This window comes from Megachile rotundata, chromosome 2 (genome assembly GCF_050947335.1).
Source record: "Megachile rotundata isolate GNS110a chromosome 2, iyMegRotu1, whole genome shotgun sequence".
Taxonomy (NCBI): Eukaryota; Metazoa; Arthropoda; class Insecta; order Hymenoptera; family Megachilidae; genus Megachile; species Megachile rotundata.
This window is the reverse complement of record NC_134984.1, coordinates 4,014,039-4,027,134: the sequence shown is the minus strand read 5'-3', so window position 1 is coordinate 4,027,134 and position 13,096 is coordinate 4,014,039. Positions and strand designations below refer to the sequence as shown.

The 13,096-nt window shown below is 40.0% G+C and overlaps 1 protein-coding gene and 1 long non-coding RNA gene across 2 annotated transcripts in view; both read right to left on the bottom strand.

Moving 5' to 3' along the window:
• Window positions 1-9,954, bottom strand: part of LOC143264014 (uncharacterized) — a 55,622-nt gene extending 45,668 nt beyond the window's left edge. Inside the window, exon 1 of the long non-coding RNA XR_013037353.1 lies at window positions 8,868-9,954. This is a non-coding gene — a long non-coding RNA (uncharacterized LOC143264014). The remainder of the gene's footprint in view (window positions 1-8,867) is intronic.
• On the bottom strand, window positions 334-6,195 carry LOC143264013 (uncharacterized). The gene is made up of 2 exons (XM_076529160.1): window positions 4,523-6,195; window positions 334-586 (listed from the first exon to the last, which is right to left on the bottom strand). The coding sequence occupies exons 1-2, from the start codon at window positions 5,756-5,758 to the stop codon at window positions 575-577; spliced, it is 1,248 nt and encodes a 415-aa protein (XP_076385275.1). The 5' UTR covers window positions 5,759-6,195; the 3' UTR covers window positions 334-574.
• Window positions 9,955-13,096: the final 3,142 nt, after the last annotated feature.

Below are 13,096 nucleotides of genomic sequence, written 5' to 3'. Positions count from 1 at the left end.
TCTGCACGCAGTAGAACTCAATCAATTTTTGTTCAATCGACTTGAAATTTTAACTGTAGCTTCTTATATAGATTTAACGTCGAAGTACCTGAGTTTTTTTTGATTCATTAAAAATTAAAAAAGATATTTAACTTTTTATACGAAAATTATGGTAAAAAAATATAACTTTTTTTTCAAACTTCTCTATTTTTTTTTTTTTTAATTTTTTTTATTTCCCCAGGTACTTCGATCCAAAAACTAATATATTTTGTTAGAAACAGGGAAAAATACGTATCGAAAAGGATGCGCTAAGGAATTATTACACTAAGGTTTGAATAAACTGTATACAATATATTTCCAATGGAAAATGCAATTTATTGACGCGTGTGACCGTTTGGGACGTTCTAATGACTCTGAGGGCCCGTCCTGTTCCGCTAGCCCTGCAGCGTACGTCTTAGTCCTACAGACGTGGGTGGGGGTGACAACTGACGCTGTCCATACCCTGCCTGTAGTCCTGTCGGTTTCGTCGCAGGAAATTTCCACACGTCTTACATTCGGCCAACCTGCCCCACTTGCTCATCCCTGAGCAAATAATCTATTTCGGTTTCTAGAACATAAACAGAAACACGCCCCATTGACATACAAATCTTTCAAATAACTTAATTCTCAAGTAGTAAAACCCTTCTTAACAATAATTAAATAAAATTTATGGCACTCATGTCCATTTAGTCATATCACAGTTGGACAGCAGAAAGACGCAGCCTTCCCGCCTGAATGTGATGTCTATGACTCCACGACCCGCTACGCCTATGGATTGAGTCTTCCCACCAAGCAAGAACTCCGCTCATCTCTCAGTCCGGATTCAACCTCTTGTCTGTTTTCCTTAGTCCATTATCTTTCGACGCAGCGATGTCCACTGAAGTTGTTCTGACCCGCTGTCCTCTCAGTGATGACCGCATGTATCATGTTATGCCGTGACCTCCATCACAGACACAACACCCAATTGTCCATCGGGTTGTGACCTCCACCACAACCACGACGACCGAGTTCCACCCAGTTGTGACCTCCATCACAACTGTAACAACCAGCTTCTTGTCATGTTATGACCTCCATCATAACACAACAGCCAGTTCTTTGCCATGTTGTGACCTCCATCACAAACACAACAACCAACTTTTTTGCCATGTTGTGACCTCCATCACAAACACAACAACCAACTCCTTTGTCATGTTGTGACCTCCATCACAACCACAACAACATATAAACTCAATGCTAATTATTCCAAGTACACCCCTTTCGTAACAGACCTCGACCAACCTTTAGCCGCCTACCTGCTGTAGTGCCCTGGAACCCTCCAAATCTTTCAGTAAATAATCCTCTTTTCCTACCTGACTATACACGCACGCTGGGGTTGACCAACAAAACTAACTATTCTATAATTCTATTATTCTACAGCCGCTACCCACGGTTTCATTCGATCGACAGCCACAACCGTTTTCGCTCGGCGACCCCCTTCTCTCAGATCTTCCACTTCATAGCGATCATTATACAATACCGTAACAACCCGAAACGGCCCCTTAAAACGCGCATGAAGCTTCCGACTGTCTCCCGTCGGCTGATCAGCGGTAATTTCAATCAGTACAACATCTCCTTTTTGGAACTTCCTTGCCGCTCGCCGTTGCCGATCATAACGCTCTTTCTGCTTACGTTGATCTTCCGTAATGTGTTCCGATATTTTCCCCCGAAGCGCATTCAAATCCATACGCTCAATTCCGTCCTGCACCTCTTCCAAAATCCATCCCTCTGCCGGATAACGCACCTTGCATCCAATTAACGCCTCCATTGGCGTCATTCCGATACCTTTATTATGCGTCGTATTCAGAACGCACTGAATTATTTTTACTTCTTGGTCCCATTGCTCAGGACTTTTCCCTGCCATCGTAGCAGCCAACGAAGCAACTATTGTTCGGTTATACCTCTCGCACTGACCATTTGCTCGAGGCGTAGCTACAGCATTCAACACATGTCGAATGCCATACTCCCTGCAGAAAACCTGAAACGCTCGAGCCGTAAAAGCTGTCCCTCTATCGCTAATTATACGATGAGGCACTCCAAAAAGATGCACCATGTCCAAGAGTATCTTTGCTGCCCGTTTTGCCTTCGTGTCCTTCACTGGTTCTATCACCGTAAACTTCGTAAATCCGTCCACGATAACCAGCAAATACCGATTTCCCTTCCTGCTTCTCTCGAACGGCCCAACATGATCCACGTGCAAAGTATGAAAAGGTACCGGCGTTTTCTCTATGGGATGTAACTCTCCCTGTCTCCGGGCCCCAGTCCGCTTATAGTACGCGCAATTCAAACATGCATTCACATACTTTTCCACGAAAACATTCATGCCCGCAAACCAATAGTTTTCACGAATACGCCGAAGCGTCTTTTCAAGCCCTAAATGCCCCGCATCATCATGACACAGTCTACAAATTTGAAAACGCGCCGCACGTGGTACCACCCATGGTGTTCGTCCGTCCTTCAACCGCCTGCAAAGTTTCCCTTTCTTTATTACATAATCCGCAAAATACTGCCTCGTTTCGCCCTCACGAATATTGTCTATTAGAATTTCCCGAATCCGTCCAAGTTGTTCGTCCTGCATCTGAGCCGCCGTAATCCAATCAGCCTCGGTGATATCCACAGGATGTACATCAACCGTTTGCACTGGGTTCCTACTCAATGCGTCAACGTGTTGCATCGCTGAACCTGGCCGATACTCAATATCAAACTTATAATCTTGGACTTCCAGCCACCACCGTCCAATTCTCGGAATCAAATCCTTCTTAGTAAACGTGGTACGCAATGCATTACAGTCAGTGATAACTGTAAAATGTATACCAAGCAAATACACCCGAAAATACCGCAACGCAAGTACAACAGCCATAGTTTCCAACTCGTACGAATGGTATTTTTGCTGATCAACTGTCGTTTGCTTGCTAAAGTATGCAACTACCTGCCGCTTACCATCAGCTGCATACTGAAACAATATTGCCCCTAGTCCTAACGAACTCGCATCTGTATGCAATTCCGTCCGTTTTGCGCTGTCGAAGATAGCTAAAATCGGTCTCGTCGTCAAGATTTCCTTTACAGTACGGACAACCGCCTTCTGCTGTTCACCCCAAGTCCACGGTGTATTCTTCTTCGTAAGCACGGTTAATGGAGCAACCAGACCTGCATAACCCCTAATAAATTTTCGGAAGTACCCGGCTAGACCCAAGAACTGACGTACCTCCTTAACGGTTTTAGGGTCCGGCATCTTGAGAACGGCAGTGATTTTATATTCTCCAGGCCTTACACCATCCGCACTAATTTCCCGTCCCAAATATGTTATTTTTGTTTGCAAAAACGAACACTTACTAAGTTTAATCGTAAGATTCGCTTCACGCAGTCGACCTAATACCAAACGAAGACGCTCCAGGCCCTCTTTCACAGTCTTCGACGGGATAATTATATCATCAATATACGGGTAAGCAATTGAGTTTCGTAACGGCCCTAACACGGTATTTATGAGTCTCTGAAAAACAGCTGGCGCATTCGTCAACCCAAACGGCATTCGTAGAAATTCATAATGCCCATCGGGAGTAACAAAAGCTGTTTTCGGTATAGCTTCTTCGCCCATCGCTACCTGGTAATACCCCGAAGCCAAATCAATTGCTGTAAAATACCGATACCCTCCCAATCGATCTATCTGGTCTTCAATTAACGGGAGAGGATACTGATCCCTAATGGTAACCGCGTTCAACCGCCGATAATCCACGCAGAGTCGATACTCGCCCGTTTTCTTCTTTACAAGCGTAATAGGACTCGCGTATGGTGAAGTAGACTCCTGAATTATTCCATTTTCTAACAACTCCTCTACGATTTCCCGCGCTGCTACACGCTCTACTTCAGCCATTCGATATGGACGATAAACGACCGGTACATCTGTCGTGCATTTTATATCCATTTTAACTAAACTTGTTTTACCCAACGACCGCATCGATGTCGTCACCCGATCGCTATATTCCTCAATGACTTTTATACAACCGATTCGGTCTTCTTCCGACATCTCGCCGCAGTCTAACGCACTCAAATCAATTACCGCTTCCGTCGCATACGCATCTATTATCAATTGTGGCGCAACCCCAACGCTCGATAATTCCTTGACAATGATCCGGTCCCGCATTTTGACCAAAATTACATGGTCCTGACCAATGAAATCTTGCCCCACAATTACTTGATAAATCATTGCCTCTGTCTCGACAATAATAGCAGTGACATCGGCGATCGCTTCCATGACTTGTATCGTCACTTCCGCCCTCAAACGATTACAGGATCCTAAACTCCCATAACCCCGCAATTGTATCAAAGGTCCCTCGACCATCTTGATACCCAACCGAAATGCAACCGCCTTGGAAATAAGAGTCCTCGCACTGCCGGTGTCCAACAGACACTGGACCCTTTTTCCATTAATTCGGGCGTGCATCACCCAACTATTATTATCGGGACTCACCTGTACTACATTAACCGCTACCTTCGCTCCGTAGCAGAACCGCTCCAGGTGCCCATCTTTTTGACATCTCGCACACCTCCGCCGCGGCTTCGAGCAGGTCCTCGCAGCGTGCCCCTCTTCTCCGCAGTTGTAACACACGAACTTAGTCGTGTGTTTTGACTGATCACCTGGCTGCTTCTTTCTGTTTGCGGCCCGCACCCCCGACGGCCCTGCTACAGATATCGGCGCCCGATCAGAAATCCGCGACATCTTTGCTACTGACACTCCGTCCGACTTCGGCATCGTGCCCATCTCCCGCATGGCCGCATACAATTCGTCGGCACTCATATATTTATTCGATCGTATTGTCCTTTCGATCGTCTCGTCTCCGATGCTGCCAATTACTGCATCCCTTAGAAATTCATCCGGAATGTCCACCTTTAACGCCCTCAGCTTGGCCAATTTGTTGAAACAATAGTCCCCCAGCTTCTGCCCTGGCTGAGCTGTGTAATTAGCAGCATCTCTGAACAGCCGGTTGAAGGGCAGGGATTTTTTAAAGCGAGCGACGAGCGCTGTTTTCAGCATCTCCCAAGTGGGATCACGCCGTTGCTCTTCATCGAAAAACTGCCGCGCGTGCCCCCGCAATTGGCGTGCAATATAACACGTTATATCTTCATCGCGCCAACCCCCGCGCCTCGCAATCCTGTCCACGTCACGCACCCATACTTCTATGTCTGCTTTATCGTCCGCCGGATCAAATAAAGGCACTAAATGCTCCTGCGCGGCCGGCCTATACCGCGCATTACACAGTTCTTCTTGTAATTTTTGGACGGTCTGAAGCAGTGCTTCCACCGTCGCACTCTCCCTCGTGGAAGACCTCCGCGACACCGATGGTGATCGCGACCTAACTCGCGACGATTCTCGCGAACGTCCCCCCCTCTCCCTTCGGGAGGATCGATCCCGCGATCGCCTCTCTGAACGACGGCGATCCGCTCTGCCATGATTCTTCGTCTCCTTTCCTTTTCGCGACCGTTTTTTCGAACGTCCCCGCGAATCTCGCGAAGACTCACGCGAATCTTGCGAAGATTCACGCGAATCTCCCCGCACTCGTCCCGAGTTTTCTCCTGAGCGTGCACGTCCCGAATCGCGCGAATCGTCCCTCGAGCGCACACGCTGGGATCTCTCCCTCGAACGTTCACGTTCCGTTACACACGAATCATACCGCGTACGGCTTCTATGTTCCCTCAGCTCACTCATGCTCACTACACACACTATCTGGAACTGTATATATATATATATATATAACAGCACGTACGGCTTTCACAGTCTCGCACTTTGTTCGCCAGGTATATTCCTGTCACACGTGTTACCCACACACGCAACACCGAACACGTGGTAATCCCACTTCTGATATGTTAGAAACAGGGAAAAATACGTATCGAAAAGGATGCGCTAAGGAATTATTACACTAAGGTTTGAATAAACTGTATACAATATATTTCCAATGGAAAATGCAATTTATTGACGCGTGTGACCGTTTGGGACGTTCTAATGACTCTGAGGGCCCGTCCTGTTCCGCTAGCCCTGCAGCGTACGTCTTAGTCCTACAGACGTGGGTGGGGGTGACAACTGACGCTGTCCATACCCTGCCTGTAGTCCTGTCGGTTTCGTCGCAGGAAATTTCCACACGTCTTACAATTTTATGAAAAACTTTTATTTTTTGTTCCAGGATCAAATTCAGGACACTTCTACTGCGTGCAGTGGAGCGACTCGGGTGAAAATCACTAGTACTCAAGCTACTCTTGCGCCGCCATTTTGTATCTTTTATTACACAAAAAAATTTTTTTGTTTACTGCAATATATGCCAAATATAGTCTAAAAGTTTTTTTATGTCTAAACCCAACCCATTCCTCAAAAAAACATACCAAACTAAGCACTTGAAAGTGGTAGGTCACAGTGGTGTTCCCCCTTAAGTTCATTAATACTAGACTCAAAAATAGTGGTTACATAAAACTGATAAAACAGCAAATTAGAAATCATGCTCGCAGAGTTGCTGGGGAAAATTTTATATTTCAGCAGGACAATGCACCTGTTCATACAGCCAAAGTCGTACAGAATTATTTTCAAACAGAAAATATTCCAATTTTAGATTGGCCAGCACGGTCTCCGGATCTCAATATTATAGAAAATGTGTGGGGTCAACTTTGTCAGTAGAACAATATACGAAAGTGGCAAACAATACAATAACCTTTCTGATTTAAAGGCAGCAATTCTGAAAAGTTGGGCTGACATAGATCAAAAGTATATAAAAAAATTATATAAAAGTCTTCCGAAACGAATGATCGAAGTTGTTCAAAACAAGGAAGGCACTATCCATTATTAACATTTTATATTGTCTGAAATTTAAAAAATTTGTTTCTTTCTTATGCAGTGTCTTATAATTATGTCCAAACGAAATTGTAATATCCTTGAATAAATTAGGAATTTGTTATTATTCTTTTCAATATTTTTGAAGATGTGATTAAAAAATAAACAGTTTTCATTTGATGAAATGTATTTTTACATAACTATAATATTAAATGCCTAAACCTATAAATTTCAGAGTGTCTTATAATTTTGTCCAGCAGTGTATTCGTACAGCAACCAATTTTAAATAAAAGGTCGTGCATAAATGTCAATTTTACAAATTTGAAGAGGAAAAATGATGAATAAATATTTTTGGGTGTTTGTAGAAAAGATTTCGTAAAAACTAAATTTTATTTTCTTCAGAATTAGCAAAAATATACAATAAGAACAGTTGAATGTAAGAAATAGACGCACAGAAAGTATTCGTACACATCCACTTCTTCGCTTACTTGAGATGTAAACATAATATGACCTTCGGGAATGTGGCGAATAAAAACAGAAGTTATTAGTTTGTACAGAGTGCTAATAGAAATGAGTTAGAAATTTATAATATACTTCAATATGGGTCGTAAAAGTTGCGAAACGACGGAAGAAGAGCGAACAATTATTATTCGATTTCACAATCAATTTATCACTTAGTGAAATTTCTTCCATAGTGAATAGAGAAAGATCTACCATTCAGAGTATAATTGATAGATTCGGAGAACGAAAAACTGTTTCAAATAAAGGAAGAAGTGAACGTCCACGTAAGATAAACAATATGATCGACGACTAATTATTCATAAAGTGAAACAAAATTCACGTATAACTGCCCAACAAATTGCAACGGAACTTAAAAACAACACTGGCACAGATGTGTCAGCTAGTACTGTGCGTGACTATTCAAGAAGTAACGAATATTATGGTTGAATAGATCAAAAAAAGTATTTTGTAAACGAAATAACCGTAAGAAAAAATTAGAGTTCGCGAAGCAACACATTAATACACCAATCGAATATTGGAATAAAGTAATTTTTACTGACGAAAGCAAATTCAAAATATTTAGCTCTAAAAAAAGATTTACAGTGTGGAGGAAGAAAAATACACAATTCAGAAAAGAAAATTTGCAACCGACAGTAAAACATGGAGGAGAATCTGTATTAATCTGGGGTTGTATGAGTGCAAATGGAGTGAGAACCCTACATTTTATTGACGATATTATGAACCATACAGTTTACATTGATATTTTAAAAGATCATCTTCATGCTAGTGCAAATAAAATGGGTCTTAAAAACAATTTTATATTCATCCACAATAATGATCCAAAGCATTCTGCATATAATACAAGACAATGGGTATTATACAACACACCAAAATATTTACAAACGCCTCCTCAATCACCAGATATCAATCCCACAGAACATCTATGGGATTATCTCGAGAAAAAAATATGTAACCATAACATTTCATCAAAAGAAAGTTTAAAAATCGCTTTGTTAGAGGAGTGGAACAAGATAGAACCGGCTGCAGCATCCAACTTAGTAAATTCCATGTCAAGAAGACTCGATACTATTGTAAAATCCAAAGACAATCCTACAAATTATTAAAATATAAAAAATATATTGTTCTTTAATAGTTTATTTTTCATTATTCATAACTGTACAAATACTTTCTATGCGACGATTTCTTACATTCAAATGTTCTGATTATATATTTTTGTTAATCCTGAAGCAAATAAAATTTTGTTTTCACGAAATCTTTTCTACAAACACCCAAGAATATTTATTCATCATTTTTTCGCCTTAAAATTTGTAACCGACATTTAGACTCAAATTATCCACATTTAACTGATAATTTGAAATCCCAACAGTTTCGGAAATTATTAAAGGTGTCAGAAGACACCTTTTGGTCGAAATAGGTATACACAAAATCATGATAGAAATAGTGTTAATGCGGCTTATGAAATCAAGAATGTGCTCACCATATTTCATATACGTATTGTCTTTGAGTCGATTGCAGAGCTCCGTCGTGCTGTCGATTTGTTCGTCTTCGATGGAGACTGCTACATGCCCGCGAAGTCCCGTCGAACGCAGGCACTATTTTGTCCGCTTCGTTTAGAGTGTAACTTAATAGTTCAGCAACAACGGACAAACATTCTATACGTTTTCGCACTTTCGAAATCGCTTAGCAATTTGTCCGGTAACGCGCGATGGACGGATACTTTGGTCCCACTATTCCTGTCCACAATATCGTAACTTAAGTCCACTCACGGTTCACTATTTTCTTTGTCCGAATCACAGTCGATATTTATTATTTCCGGCGCGAGCACTCGTTGCAGGTATGATTTCTTTTACACACGAACTCGTTTTGCCTTCACACGCTTCCCCGCGCGACAGCCACGCTTCCGTTTGGTCTTTATTTAAAAAGAAAATAATTTAGAAAAATTTATTCGCAAAAGTAAAATAAATGCAACCGGTTTTAACGTCCTACTGCCATTCCTGCAAATATCACGCCAATACCAGCAATTATAGCGCTAATTCGCGTAACTTTACAGGTTCCGTCAGCCAGGCAGCGACAGAAAGATCGAGAAAACTGTCACCGTTATAAAAATTATTAATTCGTACGAAACGATTAATACTCGTCAAAACGATTAGTCGGGTTCGCTTGCTTAAGCGCTCCTAACCACTCGCCGAGTCGAAGCACCTATTCCGTCAAGAGTACTACACTGAAGCTAACGCGGAAATGTCCGAACTGTGTCAAGGAACGCGACGAAATGAGTGGTCGCTGCCGCTGAGCAAAGCGCGTGATGTGTGGCGCGCAGTGGGGGTAGCGCGAGCGTGAGAGCCGGCGCGCTCCGGTATGGGGCTGGCCGCCCTCCTGTCTGGCGTCACCAGCACTTGAAGATAACGCAGGAATGTTCTGAGCGTGAGACTTCCTCCCTGTCCTGCGGTGCTTGAGCTTCGGTGACGCGTGAAGTCCCCTTATCACCCCACAGTGTCGAACTTCGCTCGAGATATTTACCAGATGGCTTACTCACCACAGTGCCATAGTATAAGAAAGCACGATAGAAAATCATATTTTACAATAGATGGGGAGAAAATATATTAAATTTTTGATACACCTCATCTGTTAAGAGCAACTAGGAATAACTTACTTCAACACAATTACATATATGGTGATAAAATTGCTTCTTGGAAACATATAAAAGACTTTTATACCATAGATAAAAAGGCACAATTTAGAGCGGCTCCTAGATTGACAGATAGCCATATCAACCCAAATAATTTTGAAAACATGAAAGTGAAGTACGCAACACAGGTATTAAGCCATTCTGTTTCAGCTGGTATAAATATATATGTTAGTTTAGATTCTATACCTGCAGCAGCTACTTTTACAGCAGATTTTATAGAAAAATTTAAAATTTACAGCAGCAAGTTACTTATCTAAATAAAACAATAAAGTTTTTGCAAAGCATAAAAGTAATTAGTAATTTGGAAAAGATACAACAAATTCTATTAAGGGGGGCAATACCTTTAGACAGATGAAAATAAGCTGATATTTGTGAATTTTTTTTGTATAGGACACCTTTGTATTGCATTTTCGAAATTTCAAGTATAATTTATTATAACCATTGCCTATTACAGAATATTTTCTGTTTTGCAAAATATTTCAAAATGCCGGAATTATGACAATTCTTTCTGGAAGTGCTTTGGCGTGTCTCTCGAATCGGTGTGGGTTCTAGCTTTAGATATGTTAGTCTGAAGCAAGTTTGCAGACAATGTTTAGAAAACTAACATTCACAGTTAGTAGATGAACCTCAGAAATGTGCAAAATATGTAAAATTGAAGAAATGGCGCGCTTTTAAAGAAAAACTTTGAATTTTATTGAAAATTTTTGCAATGTTTTGGAATAAAAAGGACTTTAATGTTCAATTTATTTCATACATTTAGATTCATATGTTAGATAGTATTGTCATGGATATGTGCAAAAAATTTGAGCGCGATTGATAAACTAGTTTTTGAGTTATCAGCCACACCAATTTTAAGAACGTAGTTTTGAGAAAAACGCGTTTAAAGTTTCAGTCCTCCGCACTGAACACGTGTATACCCGCGGCGCTAATCGGCCATAACTTTAAAAGGGCTTTGTATTTCACTTTAAAATTTTGAGACAATATTCTTAAGATGTTACACTAACATTTTAAAGAAAAAAAAAGTTTTGTAATTTTTTAAGATTCTAAAGGTATTGCCCCCCTTAAATCAATAAAATGTTGGATTATTACAATTGATTCCATACTAGAATTATGCAATTATTTACAACAATTATTAGTTCCTATTCAGTATTCATTAACTAGGCGACTAAATCAAGACAGTTTGGAAATCTTTTTTGGAACCATACGTAAACAAAGTGGAAATTCATTTAATCCTACACCAGTGCAATTTTATTACAGTTTTAAAAAACTGTTTTCTATTGATTATATTAACCCTTAAATGCATATAGTTGTATAAATGCAACATACCAGTTTTAATCTTATAGATTATATACAAAATGTAGGAAACCTGCAATGAGTAGTGTTGCAGATATGCCACGTACCAATCAAATACACAATAGCGTCATCTGTTCGTTTTAACATAAATCAACCGCTTTCAAGGTATTTTGTTAGTTGATAACTTCACTCCACAGACATACTCATGTCGTTGAAGTTTGCAAATTTTTATAATAGTGTTTGAGTATTTCGACTGCCGTTATAAATTAGTTTCTGGGAGAATAAAGTAAATATGTAGAACACAATTTTTATATTGGTTAGAAAGTGCAAGTGTATTTTTTGAAATTATGCCCTAAAATACAAATGTTGCAGAAATGCTACATAATGTGGTGATTCTTTTTTTTAACTGTGTATTTCTGCAACATCATGCATTTATTAATTTTTGGTTTACTTTTATATTTTCGAATATTTTTTAATCTATATATATTTGTAAGACATGGCTAAGAAAAGATTAACACAAGAGGAATTGGAATATTTCGTGGAGCATTTAAGCGAAATAAGCGATGTTCCTGAATTTTCTGATGATGACAGTGTAGAAGAGTACCAGCCACATACTGAAGAACTAGAAATAGAAGAACCATTGGTAGAAGAGGAATACATGGAAGAACAAGATGAAGAACAGAAAATAGAAGGAAGAAAAATTATACAAAGCAGATAAAACGTAAAAAAAAATTGATTGTGACTTGGAAAAAAAAGAGAATTTGGAGCTAAATGAAACACAAATGTCTTTCCATGGAAACGACAAGCTTCCTGTTCAAATTTTGGAAAAAACTACACCGTACGAATGTTTCCAATTCTTTTTTACTAAAGAATTTCTAGAAAATATTGTATACGAATCGAATTTATATGCACAACAAACTGACATAAATAAACCTTTAGGTTTGAGTACCAATGAACTAAAAAAGTATGTCAGTATTCTTATTTAAATGTCAATTGTTCGTCTGCCAAATACGCGAATGTATTGGGCACATGACATTGGCATTGATTTTCTGCGAAATTTAATGACACTGAACAGATTTGAAAAAATAAAGCAGTTCCTGCATTTCAACGATAATAGTAAACACCTGCCACGTGAAAATCCTAATCATGATAGGCTTCATAAATTGCGGCCTATAATCGATCACCTAAATGATAAAATAATTTTTAGAAAAAAAATACACCGACTTCGAAATGCACTAAAAAGTATAAAATAATTTCTATTTCCTAATGAAGTAATTTCTATTTCATTCAATCATACAATTACGTAACAGATATGAATGAAACCTATTTACTCGTTAGGTAGTATATTAAATACATTTCAACCTTTTTGGAGGCGGCGCAAAATTAAAAGATTATTTTGAATATTGTAGTGTATGTAATATGCATAAGAGTGGGGCACGTATGTGAGAAACAAAGGAGTGGGAGGTGTGAACGTCGGAACGGCAGTTGCCGCTGCATAGCTGCCTAGAGCGGACATAAAGTTCTTGTTTTGGCATTAAGCTGGTCTTTATTAATAACCCCAAACCTATTACATTGGCGACGAGGATTAGAACTGGAAAGTGCAAAATGAGTGGAGAAACTTTGCCTACATTTAACCCGAACGAGAGTGACGGAAACGTATTCGCGGCGTGGAAACGGTGGCTTCGAGCCTTTGAGTTATTCGCGATAAGTAAAAATGTGGTGGACGT

What these genes read in the sequence shown, in the direction of transcription:
- LOC143264013 (XM_076529160.1), bottom strand. Translation starts at nt 5,758, where the DNA reads ATGAGTGAGCTGAGGGAACATAGAAGCCGTACGCGGTATGATTCGTGT.